At 43.3% G+C, this 21,716-nt stretch overlaps 1 protein-coding gene across 1 annotated transcript in view; it reads right to left on the reverse strand.

Annotated features, from left to right (window-relative positions):
* LOC137534197 (VPS10 domain-containing receptor SorCS3-like) overlaps positions 1 to 21,716 on the reverse strand; it is an 872,207-nt gene that overhangs the window by 94,591 nt on the left and 755,900 nt on the right. The window contains exons 16-18 of the mRNA XM_068255595.1: positions 20,646 to 20,776; positions 8,907 to 9,020; positions 4,033 to 4,204 (exon numbers count right to left, since the gene is read on the reverse strand). Coding sequence (XP_068111696.1) covers positions 4,033 to 4,204; positions 8,907 to 9,020; positions 20,646 to 20,776 — 417 coding nt within the window. The remainder of the gene's footprint in view (positions 1 to 4,032; positions 4,205 to 8,906; positions 9,021 to 20,645; positions 20,777 to 21,716) is intronic.

Raw genomic sequence — 21,716 nt, forward strand, 5'->3', positions numbered from 1 at the left:
AGCATGACTGGCCAAAACATGGGGGAAGATAACTAGCCACTTTTGGTGTGTGTGTGTGTGTGTGTGTGTGGGGGGGGGGGTTAAAAGGAAAGTTTATCTGCAAGATGCCCCATGATACTTTTGCTGGGGACCCAGGGCGATGTTATGCCTCTAAGGTATGTATTTGGTTTTTTTTTATAGCTCACCAGAGGTGCACTTTAACTCTTTGCTGTTTCAGTATTAAAGTGGATTAAAACTCTTGCATAACATTCAATAAAAATGTGTTTTCCTACATTTTATTGCCCATACAGTTACCATGTTTTCTTTTGTGCACAAGTAATATTGTATGTTTACAAATTACAAATTCCCAAAGTACAGTTTATTTTATTGCATAGCTGCTGTATTTATATATTATAATCTAGCTAGTGATCGCTTTTCAGCTCTTCCGACTTTTCAGCTCAGTTTGGGCGGCTTGCTAATGTTTACTTAATTGTATCTGACAAAGGAATGTAAACAAAAGATGTTATCTCTTAGGATGCGGCCAGAAGCTGCCCACTGAAGCAAGGAGCTTTCCACCAAAGAATAAAGTGCTGTGAGTTTAACTGTTTGAATGCTGTTCTGCTACAATTTTTTTTAGCGGTAGTAGATTTTACGCTGTAAATAATTTTTTAGAAAAAAGAGAAAAATAAATATTATACCACGTTTAACAGCCAAAAGCATGGCGCAGCTACAACTACGTGCGGTACCCAAGTGGTTAAGTGACCTGGCTTTACGGCATTTTTTTCCTAAGCACTCTTCTGTAGTGTACATTTGACACATTTCACTATGGTGTTTGTATATGCTACATTCAGCTAATCCTTTATCTGCTGCTCTCATATTTTTTTTCCCAGAAACCAAAGCAATCTTGGCTAACAACAACAATAAAGGAATGGCGTGCAGATTGCGATTAGTGCCGGCGCACACAATATTCCCGTAATGAAGTGCAGCTATGTCACCTCGCCTGCCACCTCTGGGGTTCTTCAATAGATTGCTTGTTATACAAGATCTATTTAAAGCTGTTATTGTATAAGCAATAGTGAGCATTCTCCCCGAATACATATTTCATTGCTTATCAGAAACGTACCGCGTGTAATGAGAATTGCATTTTTTTTTATATCATGCAGGTTACAGAAATTTTAGACTGTGTTTTATTAAATGGGATGTATAGAGGAGTCTCACTGGACTGGGCAACCTTTGTAATTTATAGGAGGGCTGCAGGATGTGTTACACATAATAGTCCCCCAGTTATACCAGTTATTGCAATAAATCTTTCAATACTGTTGTCCCCGGAATTGTATTACGCTTTGGAAGTTAGCTGAATACAGCATTTCTGCTACTAGAAATAGGAAATGAGGCTAAATTGAGTTTAAAGATATGTTTTTACACACCCCAGAGAGCAGTAGAAGCTTGCTTATCTCTGGTCATCGGCAAATGTAATCATTGCTGGCTGAAGCTCTCTGCCTGTGTCTTCGCTTTGCTGTACAAACACATCACCTTGTCAACAGCTGAGGGAGGAAGGCAGAGTCACTTCAGCAGAAAAGGAGGGGGCAGAGTGAAGACACGGGCAGGGGCAGAGGGAGATTCTTGCCTTTGCATAAGGAAGCTTCTATCGCTCATTGCAGTGAAAATAAATGATTTTACACACTGAGGTGCTTTTGCTTGCCAAGAAGACGGAGGTGCTTTTGCTGGGTGAGAATTACAAACCAGTTACTTCTATTTTATTGCCTGATGAAGTGGCTAAATGCCCGTGAAATGCATTGCATTTTTGGATTGTTCGAATAAAGAGTTTTTCTACTGGATACTGACAGTTTTCTTTTAACTCATTTTACTCTGATTTTGGCAACTCTGTTCATCCACAATTGAATATTCTTAGTCCATCCTTGGTGAAGGGGTGTTACCCCTATTTGTTTAACCTCTACAGAGGGCAACATTTTAACCTGAGTGAAGTCGGGTCTCATCTCCTCACCTGCTGTTACAGTGGTTGATTTTGTGAGTACCAATATATCACTTATTAAATGAGATACCTAATAGTACTAATATACTACACTATCAGTGGCTCTCAATTGTTTTCTCATTTGTTTTCCATTTTTACACACAGGGAATACTAGGGAATGCTTTCAAATGTTCTTTTAGGTCACTAAAATTACTAACTGAAATTTTTGTTTTGGGAATATAATGCCACACAGTGCCATGTTTTAACTTTGTAATAATAAAGCTTTCATGACATTTGAAGATTGTGTGAACTTCAATCAATTTTCTATACTGTAAGGATCCTGGCAGTACCCAGGTGGAAGGTCCTGCAGATCTGACCCCTTATATGTGGGTTTTGGCCACTTGAGTGCAGTTCTACTACCAACTAATAACTCCGCAAAAGACATCAGTATATACCACAACTCAGCAGACTGCCCCAGTATATACCACAACTCAGCAGAAGACACCAGTATATATCACAGCTCAGCAGAAGACACCAATAAATGCCACAACTCAGCAAAAGACAGCAGTATATACCACAACTCAGCAAAAGACACCAGTATATACCACAACTCAGCAAAAGACACCAGTATATACCACAACTCAGCAGAAGACACCAGTATATACTACAACTCAGCAGAAGACACCAGTATATACCACAACTCAGCAGAAGACACCAGTATATACCACAACTCAGCAGAAGACACCAGTATATACCACAACTCAGCAGAAGACACCAGTATATACCACAACTCAGCAGAAGACACCAGTATATACTACAACTCAGCAGAAGACACCAGTATATACCACAACTCAGCAGAAGACACCAGTATATACCACAACTCAGCAGAAGACACCAGTATATACCACAACTCAGCAGAAGACACCAGTATATACCACAACTCAGCAGAAGACACCAGTATATACCACAACTCAGCAGAAGACACCAGTATATACTACAACTCAGCAGAAGACACCAGTATATACCACAACTCAGCAGAAGACACCAGTATATACTACAACTCAGCAGAAGACAGCAGTATATACTACAACTCAGCAGAAGACACCAGTATATATCACAGCTCAGCAGAAGACACCAGTATATATCACAACTCAGCAGAAGACTCCAGTATATATCACAGCTCAGCAGAAGACACCAGTATATACCACAACTCAGCAAAAGACACCAGTATATACCACAACTCAGCAGAAGACACCAGTATATACTACAACTCAGCAGAAGACAGCAGTATATACTACAACTCAGCAGAAGACACCAGTATATATCACAGCTCAGCAGAAGACACCAGTATATATCACAACTCAGCAGAAGACTCCAGTATATATCACAGCTCAGCAGAAGACACCAGTATATACCACAACTCAGCAGACTGCCCCAGTATATACTACAACTCAGCAGACTGCCCCAGTATATACTACAACTCAGCAGAATACACCAGTATATACTACAACTCAGCAGAATACACCAGTATATACTACAACTCAGCAGAAGACACCAGTATATACCACAACTCAGCAGAAGACACCAGTATATATCACAGCTCAGCAGAAGACACCAGTATATACCACAACTCAGCAGAAGACACCAGTATATATCACAGCTCAGCAGAAGACACCAGTATATACTACAACTCAGTAAAAGACCACAGTATATACCACAAGAAGAACTAAACATTGGGCATATCAGAAGCTGTTGGAACCTGTAATCATCTGAAGAGCCGCCATGGAGACCACCCTCCCAGAGTGGGAAGCCCCAAAGTGTTTTCCTAACATATCAAGCTCCATCCCAAAATGTCTTCATGTTCACTCCACTACAGTCCCAGTTGAGACTGTACCATTTTCTTCCAGGAAGAATAGAATATGAATTCTGAAATGCTGAGAAAATTCTATCAAACGCAGCATGGGCATGTATGAGGTCATCAATGGTGAGATGTACATGATCTGATGAACTGCTACCATATCTTCTTTGTAGCACAGCAATGCACACCCACATCAACAAAAAGAAACATTTTTGGAGCTTACCTCTTCTAAATGGACCAGGAACGTCACATTCTGGCCTTGCTGAACCCTGAGTTTCCCATCGCTGGTGCTGAGCTGAAGACCCTGGGGTGCTTTTCCTGAGCACTGCTGGGGTTTGGCTCTGTACTGCTCCCTCAATCCATTTGTGCAGTTGTTGGACACAATCCTACGATACCTGCAATGGAGAGGGATGTCACACACTGATCAAAGAGGCAGCGGTAATTAGACGAAAACACATTAAAGAGGAACTGTGACCAAGGATTGAACTTCATCTCAATCAGCAGCTGATCCCCCTTTTTGCCAATCAGTAACCAATGCCACCTTTCTCATGAGTAATCTTTACCATTTCTTGAATAGATCATCGGGGGAGGGGGGGGGGGGACTGTATGGCTGATATTGTGGTGAAACACATTCCACACAGTTTGATGTCAGCACGTAGGCTTTCATCTTAATGCACTTAGAACTTAGGCCTCGTTCACACCTAAAATTGCTGACACCGGCGTTTTGTGATTTTGTGCGCAATTATTTTTTGCACCTCTCGGCATCTTTTTTTAGCAATTTGTTTTTTTTTACTTCCTGACGCAAGTCAGGAAGTGAACTCTTCAACCTGGAAAAGAATAAATACAATGTATTTATTCTTAAAAGCTCTGGGGAAATTGCTATACAAAGTGATTTTTCAAGCGTTTTGTAATTCCCCTATACCTACAGGCAGCACTTCGGTGAGCGGATTGGAATCAAACCGCTCAGATGTGAACACTCTCATAGGAAATCATTGCACAAGCGCTTTTAGGGCGGTTTTCAAAATCGCCGGCGCTTAAAAAAACCCCAAAAGAGCCCTTAGTGTGAACAAGCCCTTATAATGGAGATCATAAACAAGTCAGCAAACTCAGACTGTTTTCGAAAGTGTACCTACAATGATGATAAAAAGGGAACTGTAGTGAAAATAACCTCATTTATAAAACAATACTTAAAAATATGCAATTTTATTAATTAGTCATTGTTAGCCCTTTTTAAAATCTTTCCTCCCCCTGATTTACATTATGACAGGAAGTGTTTCTGATGCAAAGACTGCAAAAGTGGGTATCCGGAAGTTACTGCATCTTACTTTGTCACTAGAGTGCCTCTTTAATAAAGTAAAGGTGGCCCCATTTAGACAACTGACTGTACTTAGTTATCAGTATTCCTTCTCCACCTCCTTGTTAGATTAATGGAGTGATCGTTCTGTCAAGCTCAGTGTCGTAGCTAAGGAGCAATGGGCCTCCATTCAAGTTTTACATTGGGGGCCCCCCAAGCACTCTATACATAATTTATACGGTGCACCAAAACTTGCCAAGGATAGCCACAGTGTCAGAGGTGCAAGAAGAGGATGGGGAACAGCTTGCTAATGATTATTATCATTCAAAGCATTTATAGAAGTGATCATTACAAGCTCAGGACCAATAAAGAGCTAATATTGCCTTTAAGGGAGGGCCCTATGGGGCCCCTCTGGCCCAAGGGCCCGATGCAGTCGCAACCTCTGCAACCCCTATTGCTACGCCACTGGTCAAGCTACAACCAAATCACATTATCACAGCAGTTACCCTGAGCTTGACCCGACTGCAATGCCAGAGTCCTCCCCTCTCCGCCCACACAGCAACATAAATCCCCATTTGCAGAAGAGGTACACAAACAAAAGTATGAAAATATTGATAGGGGAGCCATGAGCTATGAATATACAAAATGTATTCCATCCTGAATCAATTGGTGGTTCTGATTGCTCAAGTGATGGAATACATTTTGTATATGCATAGCTAATGGCTCCCCTATCAATATTTTCATACTTGTATAAATCCCCATTCATGTTTTAATTGCCCGGTGAAGAGAAAGCTAAAGGGGGGTTACATTACACAGAGGGAGGAAAGGGGTTGAAGTAAAATTGATACTGTTATAACATAATGGCTGCCTGTGAGTTACAAAGGACTATTGTCCATACAAATAGCTATGAAGCAATTAATAACCAACAAGCTTACCTACTTAGATATTCATGTATTCATTTATGTATAATCAAATAATTAGTTAGCTCATATGTCAGGACCCAATCTGTGGCCAAAGTGGGCGGAATAATTATTATCTGTACATCATTCCAAAGTGTACTGTATATCAGTCTGGGCCAAGCCTTCCTAGGGCAGACATTGCTGTGATTCAGTGTATGTCTCCTGTACAGTAACGCCAGTCCTGCACACCCTTCACTGGTTACCTATATAATGGAAGATCCTATTCAAGATCGGCCTACTGACATTTAAATCACTAAATAATCTGGGCGCTAGATACATGAAAGAAATGTTACAGCTGCGTAGCAATCCCTGCAATCTCAGATCCACAGGTTCTAATAATCTAGTCACACCCAGAGTCCACTTGGAAACTTTTTGGTCCCAGAGGCTTCTGTCATGCTGCTCCTACGTTTTGGAACTCCTTACCTCAGCAGATCAGGACAGCTCCATCCCTGGATGTGTTTAAATCCAGACTGAAAACCCACCTGTTTAGTTTGGCATTTGCAGAAATATAACTTTTGTTATGTAAATACTTCATCCTACTACCAACTACTGAATCTGAGAGAGCCGAAGCGCTTTGAGTCCCATGGTAGAAAAGCGCTATAGAAATGTTATGGTATTGTATTGTATATTGTAAACAAACCTATCTTATGCTTTTAAGAGACTGATTGAGCTGGATGTAATAACAGTCTCCACCCTGATGTGAAATATCACCAAACTCCTCTCCTATCTCTGACAGTCGGGCTTGCTTAGAGCTTAGTGGATGAGATAATTCCTATAAGTTAATTAGGAAGAGGAGGCAAAGAGGGACACAACTAAAAGAGAGTAGTAAGTCAGTACAGGGACATAACTAGAACTCACTGGGCCCTATAGAAGGTTCTTTGCAGGACCCCCCATCCCAATTGCCTCTAGTCTAGTGGTGGTGTATTCCCTGGTGGTCTAGTGGTTCCCCCTCTCTTGGTGGAGCAACAGTAAGGAAGGGGTAAACAATAAAGAATAAATTTACACTTTAACCACTTGAGGACCGCCGTGTTAAACTTACCTAAAGACCAGGCTATTTTTTACTTAATTGGCCACTGCAGCTTTAAGGCCAAGCTGTAGGGCTGCACATGTCAGCACAGGAGTGATCCCCCCCCCCCTTTTCCCCTACCAAGAGAGCTCTCTGTTGGTGGGTTCTGATCGCTCCACAGTTGTTAATTTTTTTTTATAAATATTTATTTTATTTATTTTTTAATAACTGTAGCTTTTTTTTTTATTGCCTTTCCCCTGCTCCCTCCCTCCCCCCCGCCAGCCAATCAGCATGATCGGCTGTCATAGCCTTCAGCCTATGACAGCGATAACTCCGCAGCCTATGGAGGATACAGCCATGTCACACAGCTGTCCCCAGTACAGCGCTGCTGCAGATCCCAGCACTGTACATGTAAATAGACGCCGATTACGCCGTCTAACAGTCTACCGATTTGCGATCGGAGCTCGGAGACTGAAGGCGGGGTGGAGTTCCGCCCCCCAAGCAGGAGATGCGCGCGCAACTTGCTAGCGATGTATGGGCAGATCGACCAAGAGACAGATCCCTCTCTCTGATCGAGTCTAATTGGAGAGATGTCTCTCTCTGATCGATTAGGATTGAAGAGAGATCTGTTGCCTGCCCATACACCACAGGCCGATTCCTGATAGATTTCTTCATAAAAATCTATCAAGAATGTGTCTTCTCTGCCGCCTGGATGCCCCCCAAATGTAAATGTCTCACCCAGGGCCTGTGCGTTGTAAAATCTCATCCATCGCACTGCCAAGACTCCCGGCCTCCTTCACCCCCATGTCTGTGGTCGCACCGAGCGCCACCACATGGAGGTGCATGTGACATCACACACGTGCTTATTGCTACGCAGGGTGACAGCAGGAGAGGCCTGGAGCCACAGCAGCGGGCCAGGTGAGATTTAACACATTTGACACAGCACCGGCCCCAGGGGGACATTTACACTTGGGGCAGCCAGGCAGGCTGTGTCCGTTGCTCATCTCACTACTACCGGGCACACTTGTGACCGTAATCTTTCCAGCATTTCCGGTCAGCCTAAAATAGGTCAAATCATTAATGTTGCACCACAGATTTGATAAAATTATTGAAATAGATGGTCAATTGGGCCATGAAATCGGTAGATGTATGGCCACTTTTACGGCACTTTCACACTGGCACAGTGTGGCAAATTGTCGCACTGCTACCACAGCCTAATGTATCCCTATGGGGAAATTCATAGTTCCCAAATTGCGGTACACTGTGCCAGAAGTGCCAAGTCTAACGCTAGCGCAGAACTAAGTTACTGTGCGGGACCCACTGCGACCTGCATCGACCCAGAAGTTTTTTTTTACAATGACGTCATTGCGACGTTGTGGCGCGCATGCGCGGAAGCCTATTTTTTACAATACACTTACGCATATCCGAAGCAGGAAGTTACCGCAAGTGCGTGTCACTTCCTGCTTGGCTGGTGGCCAGACGGAACATCGTGTACTAAAGCGGTGTTCCCTGAAGGCCTGTTTTTGATGCTGACACTGGTTTATAGTATGAAATTAGCCTCAGAGTCCGTGTTATTGAAGTTGCATATATTCCAGCAATCCAACTTTTGCCATCCAACTGTCAATTTGAACAACATCCAGTACAATGATGCTGGATCACTTATGAGCTTCACTATTCTCAACTGTTATCCAGCATCGGCTAGCCACCCATTCTTTATCTTTATTGACCTTTCACCATCTTTGACTTATAGTGATGATGATGCATTAAGAAAAATACAATAGGAACCATGATTCAGGACTGTAATTGGCTACATATCAGTACCATGGACGTGTTCTCACCCGCTGCTCTTGAGAAAACTCTGTCCCTGGCTGCAGTCTCTGGAGATGGAGGTCGGGTTAAACCAGAACGCCGCCGTGCACTGATTCTTCCCATGTCTCTCATAGCCATAGTCACTAAAAGACAAAAGAAGCAAATCAATTTAGAATGCCATCACTGGTTTTCTGGCAGACTCATGGAGGCTCATAGTTAAAACTTATATCAGGATAACAGCATGCAAAAATTCACCGCTTTTTTTTAATGTTTATGGTTCTTAGTGATGGAGTGTTGGTGGAGAAAGCACTCATGTAAAAGGACAAAAACCCAAGTGATATGCCAGGACCAGTGTCTCCAGGTACCCAAGAAGACATGAGACACGGTATTTCAAAGTGCAAGATGGTTGTTCAAATTTAAAATGCTCTTTATTGAAAGCATGTATAAAAACAACACTGGGTACAGACTTTGTAGGCTGCACAGCTTGAAAAAAGGTTTCAAGTCCAAAACAGTGAGCCGTTTTTATACATGTTCTCAATAAAAGTGCAATTTACAACTGCTTTTGGTGGTGCCAACCATCTTGTGCTTTTGTTCTTAACCTCCCTGGCATTATGATTATTTCCAGATTTAGGGTCTAAAAGCCAAGCAATTTTTTCACAAGCTTTTAGGCCCTAAAAACAAGAAGAAAAAAACATACCACAGAGCAGATCCTACATATAACTGGTGGAGGTAAAAGGTAGAGCAGAGGTGGACTATTTTGAGGAAAGGTACATTTGTATGCTATGCTATGATCATAGTCTGAATGGCTGAAGAACTGCGACATCTCCAGGAAACGTAGCTCATCTACTTTCTGTACATCACCAAAAGATGTGCTTCAGAAGTACTAAAGGTAGCCATACATCTAGCAGCCGATCAACCAAGAGACAGATCTCCCTCTGACTGAATCTGATCGGAGAGATATCTGTTGGCCGCCATTAACCACAGGCCAGTGTGGTGATGTATTTGAGAGTGTTTCAAAAGAATTATATGCAGTATAGTCAGAAATTGTTTTACATATTGTTTTAAACTACTTATGCACTTTTACTTTAATGTGGGGAGGCGGACCCATGTTGGGAGGGGTGGGAGTAGGGAGTATTTGAAGGGATGTGTGCAACCAAATTGTATTCCCCTGACGAAGGCGCCAAAGCTGGAACCCCTGGGTTGGGATAAAGACAAAAGAAATACAGAGAGCCCAATATAGTGTAGTATGCAAAACAAGTGGTTGGAAATGAAAAGTATATAACGTATATACTCCCAAATGTGGGTTACCGCCTAAGTAACCACTGTATAGGCAGGTGAGGAGATTAGACTTGTCCTCATTTAGGATTAAAATTCGCTCTCTGTAGATAAGGAAAAATGGGGATCAACCCCTCCACCAGGGGTGGATATTGGTAATGTAAGAGTGAACAGAGGCGCCAGCAGGATAAAAGGTTCTAAAAGGCTTAAAATCCCTCAGGAGATGGTGGTGGACTAGCCTCCCCGAAGCAGACAAGATACCGTCAGTTTTATGACAACAGGTTTAGGCCCGGTTCACACTTGCGTTTTGTGTGAAACCGGGCCGTACGTCCGGGTCCCGTACTGGGGCCGTACGTATCCCTCAGGATCCGGTCAGGTTGCGCACAAAAAAATATCAGTTCGGCATCCGGAAATTAACACTTCCGGATTGCCGATACTGTACTTTAAAACAGGTGCGGCAGCACAGACAGGCATGGGGGGACACATTGCACACAGTACAGGACAACAGCCCACAATACAATAATAAACATACCTGGGCTGTTATCCTGTCAGCGCTGCCGTCTCCCCCCCCATCTGTCCATGACTGGACCTCCCATGTGGCAAAGAATGGGTGCCGTAAGCACCCGTTCCTATTGCCAGTGTGATGAGAAACTTCAGTTTCTCATCACTTCCTATGGTGCGGGGAAAATGGTCAGGTTCCGGGTCAGGTGCGGTGGCCGGAGCTGCGATCCGGAAAAATGCTGCATGTTGGAAAAATCCTGAACGCAGCCCGGACCGGATCCGGATCCTGACAGACAGACGGGTGTGAATGGATACATTGAATAACAATATATCCATTCACACCCGGGTCCGTTTGTACAGTATACAGTGCGTTCCGGGTCCGGGGAAACCGGACCTGGAACGCAAGTTTGAACCGGGCCTTATTAATATACTCCAAAACAACTCACCTGCCTACCGAGACGGTAACCCACGTTTGTGATTATATACACATTATATACTTTTCATTTCCAACCCCTTGTTTTGCATACTACCCTGGGTTGGGATATTATTGTTACATGCAATAAATCAAGTTGTTTTACGTGAGTATCCTTGTGTGGTACGTGCATTCAACTGTAGGCCCAGTCTCCTCGATCGTTTCTCTTGCCTTGCAGATTTACCATTCCGTTAGAGCGGTGGAGGCGAGTGATGTTTGCGGAAGGTGGAAGCTGCAGAACTCAGATAGAGTGGTGTGCGTGGAGGGAGACGAGCACTGTGTCAGTTTGAATGGATGAAGAGCGGCGGTTTCCATTGACAGACACTGCAGATCGGTGCTGGAATAAGGCGGCCGATGCCCATCACAGAACTGATGACTTATACTGCTCGGTCTACCATCAGGAGGTGGTAAGACCATGGACTGTGCTTCCTATTAGCGATGGGATCACTAGTACGATTGCGATCATATAGTGAAAAGTCAAGACCAATAGTAAATAGTGATGGTCGGAAATGCCGATTTCTGATTCCACAAAATTTCGATTTCTGCCAATGATGATTACCGATTCCATGGATTTCTGATCGGTTTCCGATTTCAGAGTAGTGGGGGTTTTTGGTCATTTTTTGCATGCTTTGATTGGCCAAATATTTTTGAGTTGTTTCTGCATTCTCTGATTGGTCCATTGCTTCCGGGTTTTGTGTTGGGCTAACTTACCGAGTTGTGGTAATGCAGTATTTCCACAGAAATCTGATTTCCGAGTTCGGGTTTCCGATTTCCAACTAGTGTTCTTTTTGGTAATTTTTTGCATTCTCTAATTGGCCAAATACTTCTTAGTTGTTTCTGCATTCTCTGATTGGTCCATCACTTCTGAGTTCTGTGATTGGGCTAAAACTACCGAATTGCAGTAATGCAGTATTTCCGCAGAAATGCGGATTCATTTTTTCGATTTCTGAGTTCCGATCCGAAATTCGGATTTCTAATCAGAAATTCAAAAATTTCAATTCTGCTAATTCCGAATAAGCATTAGAGATTGCCCGAACCTCCGATTATCGGTTTGCAAACCGCGAACGCGAACTTTCGCAAAAGTTTGCGAACATGTGAACTTCCGCAAACCGCAATAGACTTCAATGGGGAGGCGAACTTTGAAAACTAGAAACATTTATGCTGGCCCCAAAAGTGATGGAAAAGATGTTTCAAGGGGTCTAACACCTGGAGGGGGGCATGGCGGAGTGGGATAGACGCCAAAAGTCCCGGGGAAAAATCTGGATTTCATGCACAGCAGCGTTTTAAGAGCAGAAATCACATTTTATTGATAAATTGGAGGCCTAAAGTGCTTTAAAACATCTTGCATGTGTATACATCAATCAGGGAGTGTAATTAGTGTACTGCTTCACACTGACAGACCAAACTCACTGTGTAACGCACCACTGCGGTCACATAGGTGCACTGATCAGGTTACAGGTATGCACTGCAGTGATTGGTATTACAAATGTGCAGCTGTCACACACACACACACACACACACACACACACACACACACACACACACACACACACACACACGTACCGTGAACAGGTGCAATGACTGGTGGTATTAACAATGCGTGCGCTCACGTAGGTAGGTAGGTAGGTAGGTAGGTAGGTAGGTGCACTGAACAGTGAACAGGTGCAGTGATTGGGATTACGAATGTGCAGCTGTCACACACACACACACAGGTACCGTGAACAGGCGCAATGACTGGTGGTATTAACAATGCGTGCGCTCACGTAGGAATGTAGGTAGGTGCACTGAACAGTGAACAGGTGCAGTGATTGGGTTTACAAATGTGCAGCTGCCTGTCACCCACACAGGTAGTCACTGAATGTGCTGGGCCTGGCAGTGGCACAGTAGGAATTACCACCAAGTGGCCAAAGGCCAGCTGCGACTGACTGACAGGGCTGTATATGATGCAAGTGGGCAAAAAAAAAATAAAAAAAAATATATATATATATATATATATATATATATATATATATATATATATATATATATCAGAAGAACAAGATTAGCTCTCAAAAGAGCTGTTGAGGGGTGCTTTTTTAGCATTAGGAATCAGCAAGGAGCAAGCTAACAAGCCTACAAGAGCCTAACTAAGCTTTCCCTATAGCCCTCTCTGCAGCAGCTCTCCCTTCTCTAATTACTGCAGGCACACGAGTGAGTCCAATGTCTGACGCTGCCTGCCTTTTATAAGGGGGGTGGGGCTCCAGGAGGGAGTGTAGCCTGATTGGCTACAATGTGCCTGCTGACTGTTATGTAGACGGTCAAAGTTGACCCTAATGATGTAGTATAGGGGCGGACCGAACTTCCAAAAAAGTTTGCGGCTCTCCGCGATCGCGAACCACGGAAGTTCACCGGTTCCCGTTCGCCGGTGAACTGTTCGGGCCATTTCTAATGAGCATCCAAACTAGTAAACGCTAACCTAAAAAGAAACTCAAAATGCTACTATAAAAAGAGAAAATGGGAAAGAGAAAAGGAGGATGAGGGGGATGACATAGGGGGTCATAAGCAATTCACGTTTTCTCCTGAGTTTTCTAGGAGATATTTTTATTATTTTCAATTGAATATAACTTTTTAGCAGTTTGTAATGGAAAAGGAAGCAAAAAGTAAGTGAAAAAGTGCTATCAAAAATATTTTGAGTATTTGTTTGCTTGCAGGTGGTGGAAAAAGAATTGTATTTACAAGTTGTGAAAATATCCCCTCTGAGGTACCGGAGGTGGGGAATAGCCCCTTGTCCATGGATTGGAGAAGGGCTCTGGGGGAGAGGGGGAGGCTTTGCCACCCCTCTCCCCCAGAGCCTCCCCCCCTTCATACCATGGGCCATGCAGGCTGGTATAGCTTAGGGTGCGAAGCCCCATGCGGCCGAGGCTCTGCATTCTGGCTATCCCAGCCTGCATGGTGGACAAGGGGTTAAAGAAGCTCGGGAGGGGGACCCTACATTATTTGTTTTATCTTTCCCACACTCTGAAGATATATAAAAAATAAAAATAAATATACATGTTAATACAGTGTCTGTCATTTTACCGCAGTAACTTTGCTCCATTTTTTTTACTCTAACTTTAACATTGATTTTCTCAAAAACTATAAGGTCTTTTTGAAAAATGGTTTCCTCTTGTATCCACTGTCCTCCTTCACATACCCTAAAAAACGGTTGTTTCAAGCACATAAGGGGGATTTGCTATTAACCGCTAAAGTCGGCAGCCCTGAAAAAATTTCCCACACTCAGAATGAGAATTTTAAAATGGATTTTCTCAAAAACTATGAGTGTGGGAAAGGTTTCCTCCTTATGTGCTAGAAACAACAATTTTTTAGGGTATGTGAAGGGGGACAGTGGATACAAGAGGAAACCATCTTCTCAAAAAGACTTTATATAGTTTTTGAGAAAATAAATTTTAAAATTCTAATTCTAAGGTCTTTTTGATTTTTTTTCCTCTTATATCCACTGTCCTCCTTCACATACCCAAAAAATCTAGCACATAAGGGGGCTTTGCCATTAACCGCTAAAGTCGGTGGCTGTTTGCCTGCCATTTAAGTCTATGGAGCCCGCCGCGAGCATTTGCAGTAAATTCACATTCCCAAACCGAAAATTTGATGTTCGCTACATCACTACTCTGTAGTTACGCCGCTGCCGATTATGTATTTTTTTCAAATAATTTGCATTGCTTGAATGTGTAGTTTTATAACAGGTTAACCACCAGCCTACTTATAGGATTGACCTTCAAATGTTTAAAAAAAAAAACAGCATCTATATATATAATAGAGTAAGTGCCTCAGCCTTCAAACAAGAAGAAGAAGTAGCGCCCTGCCCCCAGGGCCGGTCCAAGCAAGAAGAAGGGGCTGGTCCAAGCAAGAAGAAGAAGTAGTGTCATATCAAACCAAGGGCAAAGAGGGATAATTTGCATATTCAGTAGCAGTGCATTGTGGGTAACCACAAATGCTCACTTATAGCGGAATTATTGCAGATTTGCTTCTGTTTTAAAGGGAAGGTTCAGGGACAGTTGGTAAAAAATAAAAATCCGAATCCACTTACCTGGGGCTTCCTCCAGCCCGTGGCAGGCAGGAGGTGCCCTCGGCGCCGCTCCGCAGGCTCCCGGTGGTCTCCGGTGGCCGACCCGAGCTGGCCAGGCCGGCGGCCAGGTCGGGTCTCTTCTGCGCTCCATTGTGTGTTCCACGCCGGCGCGCTGACGTCATCGGACGTCCTCCGGGCTGTACTGCGCAGGCTCAGAGCTACTGAGCCTGCGCAGTACAGCCCGGAGGACGTCCGATGACGTCAGCGCGCCGGCGTGGAACGCACAATGGAGCGCAGAAGAGGCCCGACCTGGCCGCCGGCCTGGCCAGGTCGGGTCGGCCACCGGAGACCACCGGGAGCCTGCGGAGCGGCGCCGAGGGCACCTCCTGCCTGCCACGGGCTGGAGGAAGCCCCAGGTAAGTGGATTCGGATTTTTATTTTTTACCAACTGTCCCTGAACCTTCCCTTTAAGAAGGAAAATTACACCAAGCTTTGCTTTTTTTAGTAGGAGGGATTTTTGGTCTCTTTTATCCCCCTATACATTCTTAGAAGTTTGGGTCACCCTGAGCTGCTTGGTTACTCTGTTGTACTGGTCCAAGCCCTATCTCATACAGCCATATCAATCTCTGCTATGGCTATCATTCATGAAAGTGCTGTCGGTATGGAGAATCAGTGTGAGAAAACACTGCTGATGGTGTTTTAGACTTCTGGCTGCTGATTTATAAAAAAGTATCCAGGCGCGATAGCAGTGCGGAGATTCCCTGAACTAGGCTGGCGGTAGGCTTGCAGAGACACTGAAGCTGCCGAGTTGATACATTTCTCCGTGTTCCGCTCTACTGCAGCTGCCTGGGAGGTCTCTGTGTCTCCATTCACTTAACATTGTTATCGCCACATCAGAGGGAGCGGTACTTCCCGACCTCACACCGCTTGCGGTGATCTTTATGAATTAACATTTTGCTACATTTTTTACAACAATCACCGCACAAGGCGGTGATTTATCGCTTTGCTCGGTAATGTCAGCTTTTGATGCGGAAGGAGCCTTTAGGAATGCAGATTTTGCTACGTGTGCGGGAAAGTCAGCTGTTTTAAGCATTTCCGCATGCGGAAATGCTTTATGAATGATAGCCTATGTAGTGATGAGAACCAAAGGTCTGAAATAGGCCGTCACATGTGGGTTTGATATGACTGTGTAAAACTTAAAGCTATAGGCTTGCTTGGCTTACTAAGGGTGAAAATGAATCATTTGCATATTTAGTAGCGGTGCATTGTGGGTAATCACAAATGTTCACTTATAGCTGAGTAATTGCATATTTCTTTCTGTTTTAGGAAGGCAAATTACACCAAGCTTTGCTTTTTTTAGTAGGAGGTCTTTTTGGTCCCTTTTATCCCCCTATACATTACGAGTGGTTTGGGTCACCCTGAGCTGCTTGGTTACTCTGTTGAACTGGTCCAAGCCCTATCTAATTCAGCTGTATCAATCCCTGTCATGTACTGATGAGGACCAAAGGTCTGGAACAGGCTGTCTACATGTGGGTTTGATATGACTGTGTAAAATTTAAAGCTATATGCTTGCTATACACCAGCAGCTCTGGATGCTTGCTTGGCTTACCAAGGGGGAAAAGGGGTAATTTTTCATATTTAGTAGCAGTGCATTGTGGGTAGCCACAAATGTTCACTTATAGCTGAATTATTGCAGATTTCCTTCTTTTTTTAAAAAGGCAAATTACACCAATACAGTGTGGCATTGCAGGAAGTGACGACAGTGGAACGCACGATGGAACACGGAAGAGGTGAGTCATCCCTGCCCGCTGCCTCTTACTAATAGTGGCGGCTGCTACTGTGCTTAAGCAGGAGGGGGAGCGCACATGGGGGACCCAGGTGAGGGGGGGGGGTGTCCTGCTGAGCTTAAGCTGGAGCTAGAGCACACATGGGGGACCCAGTTGAGGGGGGGGTCCAACCCCCCTCCCCACCGCTGTGCCCAATACCCCCTTCCTGCCCTCTACCCTCTTATGCCTCGTATGCTACGCCGTGGGTCGACTAGTATATTTAATTCTTCTATTAACATTCCCTTGGTAACACTGAACAGTGATTGTACAGGCTGTGAGGGAGCTTTAGAATAGATGAGATAATGTTCCACTGAGCAAGGACACGACCACACACTACTCGCATTCCCTGCTAATGACTGCAAACATCTTCACACATCTAATAGTGGTTAAAAAGAACTGGAACTAAAATAAACAAGTGTGCTGGTATGATCAATCACCATTATCTCCATTACACATCTCTGCAAGGTGGGATGGAGGAGGAGCAGGCCACCAGGGGGCACAGTTGCTTTTCTTATGCCACTGGCTGCTGCTAGCACACCCTAGACTGCTAATTGTGTCTCTCTGAGGGGTGAGTCAGAGTGCAGTCATTGGCTTGGCTGAGCAGTGGTGTTGGGCGGATGACGTAGGTGGGGATTCAGTGTGACCTCATGGGTGAAGTCAGTTTATAGTCCCTGCTTGCTATTGGGTAACAATTTAAGGAGGATGGTGACAGTAACGCACTCCCATTGTCGTCCCAACACAGAAAGTGTGGTCATATTGATATTTCACAGGTTGCTCAATGAGTTCCCTACATATGAGCATTATAAATGGCAGAGCTCCTCCTCAGTACGTTATGTTCTGCATTATGACCTGCATTGGCGAACAGGTCTCATCCATGGTCAATCGCAAGGCGTGGATGGGAACATCAGACAGTACAGTCTATGCACTTTCTGGTGTCCCTGTGGATCGTATTGTGTGCTTTTCCTAAACACGGCTGGAACTGTAGATGGACAGTAGGCCTTATAGGATGTTAAACGCTAAACATGCATACGGAAAACTGTAGCAGTTGCTATCATTTTTTGGTGAAATAACTATTCATTTATTATGAGACATTTGATTTAAAGAGGAGCTGTCAGCCATACTATCTCAGAAAAAAACCCACTTAGATAAGTAGATAAATACTTGTTCTACTTACATAACACATGTATTGCACTGTCCACATTTTGATTTTAGTGATTTTTCTACAGTGAAAAAAAAAGATAAAATCCTTCTTAGTATTTCCCATTTTAACTGTGGCTATTTTGAAGCCAATGTTGATGTAATTTCCTCCCTTACTCTGCCGATTCCCGACGATAAAATGCGCTGGGATGCGTCGTACCGCAACGCATCGAAACGCAGCGTTGGGTGTGAAAGGTAAAATAAAAGTCTATGGACTTTCCTTTTACCTTGGTTAACGCAAAGTATAGACTTTGCGTTAAAACGCTGAAAAAGGGCTCTGGTGTGAAAGAGCCCTAAAGAGTAGTTCAAGTTCTACAGTTTGAAGTCTTGAACACACTTAAAGTGGTCTGAAACTCCGACATAACATTAAATCAACATGTGTTTTCCCATATTTTATTACTCATACATTTATCATATTTGCTTTTGTGCATAAAAAATATTGTCTGTTTCTAAAGTGTAGTTTATCTTGCCCTGAAACTTGCCATTACATTTTATTCAAACTGCTTTTTTATTATATATTAACATCTTCTAATTAGCTGTTCTGAGCTGTTTGTGTGCTTGAAGCACAGAGAGCTTTACAGAGAGCTCCTTTTCACTTGGTACACTGTGTTTACACACATGTATCAACATTGGAATGCAAACAAAGATACTGTTATCTCCAGTTTGGATGCGGATTTGAAGCTGAATAGCAGGACAAAGTGCTTTGTTAAACCATTTCAGTGATGTCATATTGATATTTTACAGGTTGCTCAATGAGTTCCCTACATATGAGCATCATAAATGACAGAGCTCCTCCTCAGTACGTTATGTTCTGCATTATGACCTGCATTGGCGAACAGGTCTCATCCATGGTCAATCGCAAGGCGTGGATGGGAACATCAGACAGTACAGTCTATGCACTTTCTGGTGTCCTTGTGGATCATATTGTGTGCTTTTCCTAAACACGGCTGGAACTGTAGATGGACAGTAGGCCTTATAGGATGTTAAACGCTAAACATGCATACGGAAAACTGTAGCAGTTGCTATAATTTTTTGGTGAAATAACTATTCATTTATTATGAGACATTTGATTTAAAGAGGAGCTGTCAGCCATACTATCTCAGAAAAAAAACACTTAGATAAGTAGATAAATACTTGTTCTACTTACATAACACATGTATTGCACTGTCCACATTTTGATTTTAGTGATTTTTCTACAGTGAAAAAAAAAGATAAAATCCTTCTTAGTATTTCCCATTTTAACTGTGGCTATTTTGAAGCCAATGTTGATGTAATTTCCTCCCTTACTCTGCTCTGCCTGATTGTGTATGCATTGCCCGCCCTCCGCTATAGAAAGTGCATTGTTTCAGCATGAGAAATATTGGCCAATCAGAGAGGAACAGATGTGTGGGAGGGGAAAACAGGAGGGAAAGAGGCTGCAGCCAATCAGGCTGCATTCGTTAAGTCTAAGGGGAAGTAGAGAAGCAAAAAAGGACAACCCAGCATGCCCTGCAACTTCCTTTTTGTGTACCAAATGTTGTGTGCACCAAATAAGAGTCAGGTAAACTGGGGAATGATCATTTATCAACGAGAAAAATAATAGAGATTTTAACTTTTGGATTGCCTGGTTAGCATCCTTATTACTTGTTTACCAGATAAAAATAAAGAACAGATTTTTGCTTTTATGCCCGACGGTCACACTTTAAATGAAACTCAACGCTGGTGTGAACTGAGAATCCCCTGAAGCTTGTTGTTGAAGTAAAAGTGGTGATCACAGACTTCCTCAAAAGATTTTGCACTGTGGAAACCCAGGACACGCCTCCTCCCATTTAGCTCTGGAAGTCCAGAATGTGCCTCTTCCATTCAGTTTTGGAAGTGTAGGACACGCCTCCTCCCATTCAGCTCTGATTGTCCAGGACACTCCTCTTCCCATTTAGCTCTGGAATTCCCGGAAACTACTCTTCCCATGTAGCTCTGGAAGTCAATTACACGCCTCCTCCAATTTAGCTCTGAAAGTCAAGGACACGCCTCTTCCCATTTAGCACTGTAGGAGGCATGTGACTAGCTAGGATTGTAGCCCTCTGTCACAGAGCAGGAAGTAAAGCTGGACTCTAACCAATTTTGTTTTTTGTTATTTTGTACCAGGAAGCTGGGTTTAGAACCTGTCTGATGTTTTATTTCTATCTGCGTCTCCACTGGAGAGATTTCTCCTTCCTTTTTATTTCAATATAATCAACAGAAATAAGAAATCTCCCTAGGTAGGGGAATCTCATGTCATGCAACCAATGTGATACTTGATGAGTACAAGCAACAATTGAATATGTCACCCACACATCACAAAATTCCAAACTCTATATAGAAATAAGAGTGCAAAACAGCAAAGAAATATTCCTAACATTTTTTTTGTACATTATTTCAGTGACTAGTAAATACCACGCCAAGGTGCTTCAATAATAAAGATTTAGGCGCTGCTTACCACTCGAAGTCCCAATGGGAGCACAGGCATGGTTCTGTGATGGTCCGCAGGTACTCTTTTCCCAATTGGCACTTGGAGCCAGGTCGCCTTTTGCGGTAAGTCTTCCGCTCACCCATAACACAGAAATCCCTCTTAGAAGAAAAAAGTAAAAAAAGTAACATGGTGAGTTTAATTGTTGTAACCATTTCAGCAGATCAAAATAGAGAGGGTGGGTGAAGAGAGAGAGAAAAGGCAAATAAAGTGAGAAAGAGAAATGAATGTGAGAGATGGGAAAGAGGAGGGGGGGGAGCAATAAAATACAGCTTTTCTTCCAAATTTCCTGTATTCAGACCACTCTGAGTCGTGTACTCATTAATGGATACTTGATTGATTATTTGTGGTTGATGCTGGTTGGGGCCCATTCTTTGTATCAATAAAATACAACTACTAAGAGTGCTTGGGGGATGACAGTGGGAATCAGGAAAAGCCATGTGCTCTGAAAAAAGCTAAGAGCTCCATTCTACACAGAAGATGACAAGAACCTAACCCCATATCTGGTAAACTTATAAAACCCTAAGGCCTGTTACACATCTACAACGGAGCCGTTCTCCTGCACGCGTTTTACTAGCCTGCGGCTGCCGTCGGAGACCTGCGGCGCGACGCTGAGTAGCGGCAGTAGTATCAATCAACCCGACGGGGAAACGCCGATTCCCGACGATAAAATGCGCCGGGATGCGTCGTACCGCAACGCATCGAAACACAGCGTTGGGTGTGAAAGGTAAAATGAAAGTCTATGGACTTTCCTTTTACCTTGGTTAACGCAAAGTATAGACTTTGCGTTAAAACGCTGAAAAAGGGCTCTGGTGTGATAGAGCCCTAAAGAGTAGTTCAAGTTCTGCAGTTTAAAGTCTTGAACACACTTAAAGTGGTCTGAAACTCCGACATAACATTAAATCAACATGTGTTTTCCCATTTTTTATTACTCATACATTTATCATATTTGCTTTTGTGCGGAAAATGACACTTTGTGAAAAAACACAATTAAAATCAATTTCCGCTAACTTTTGACAAAAAATAAAATCTTCTATGAAC

Source organism: Hyperolius riggenbachi, chromosome 10 (assembly GCF_040937935.1).
Source record: "Hyperolius riggenbachi isolate aHypRig1 chromosome 10, aHypRig1.pri, whole genome shotgun sequence".
In the NCBI taxonomy this organism is placed as follows: Eukaryota; Metazoa; Chordata; class Amphibia; order Anura; family Hyperoliidae; genus Hyperolius; species Hyperolius riggenbachi.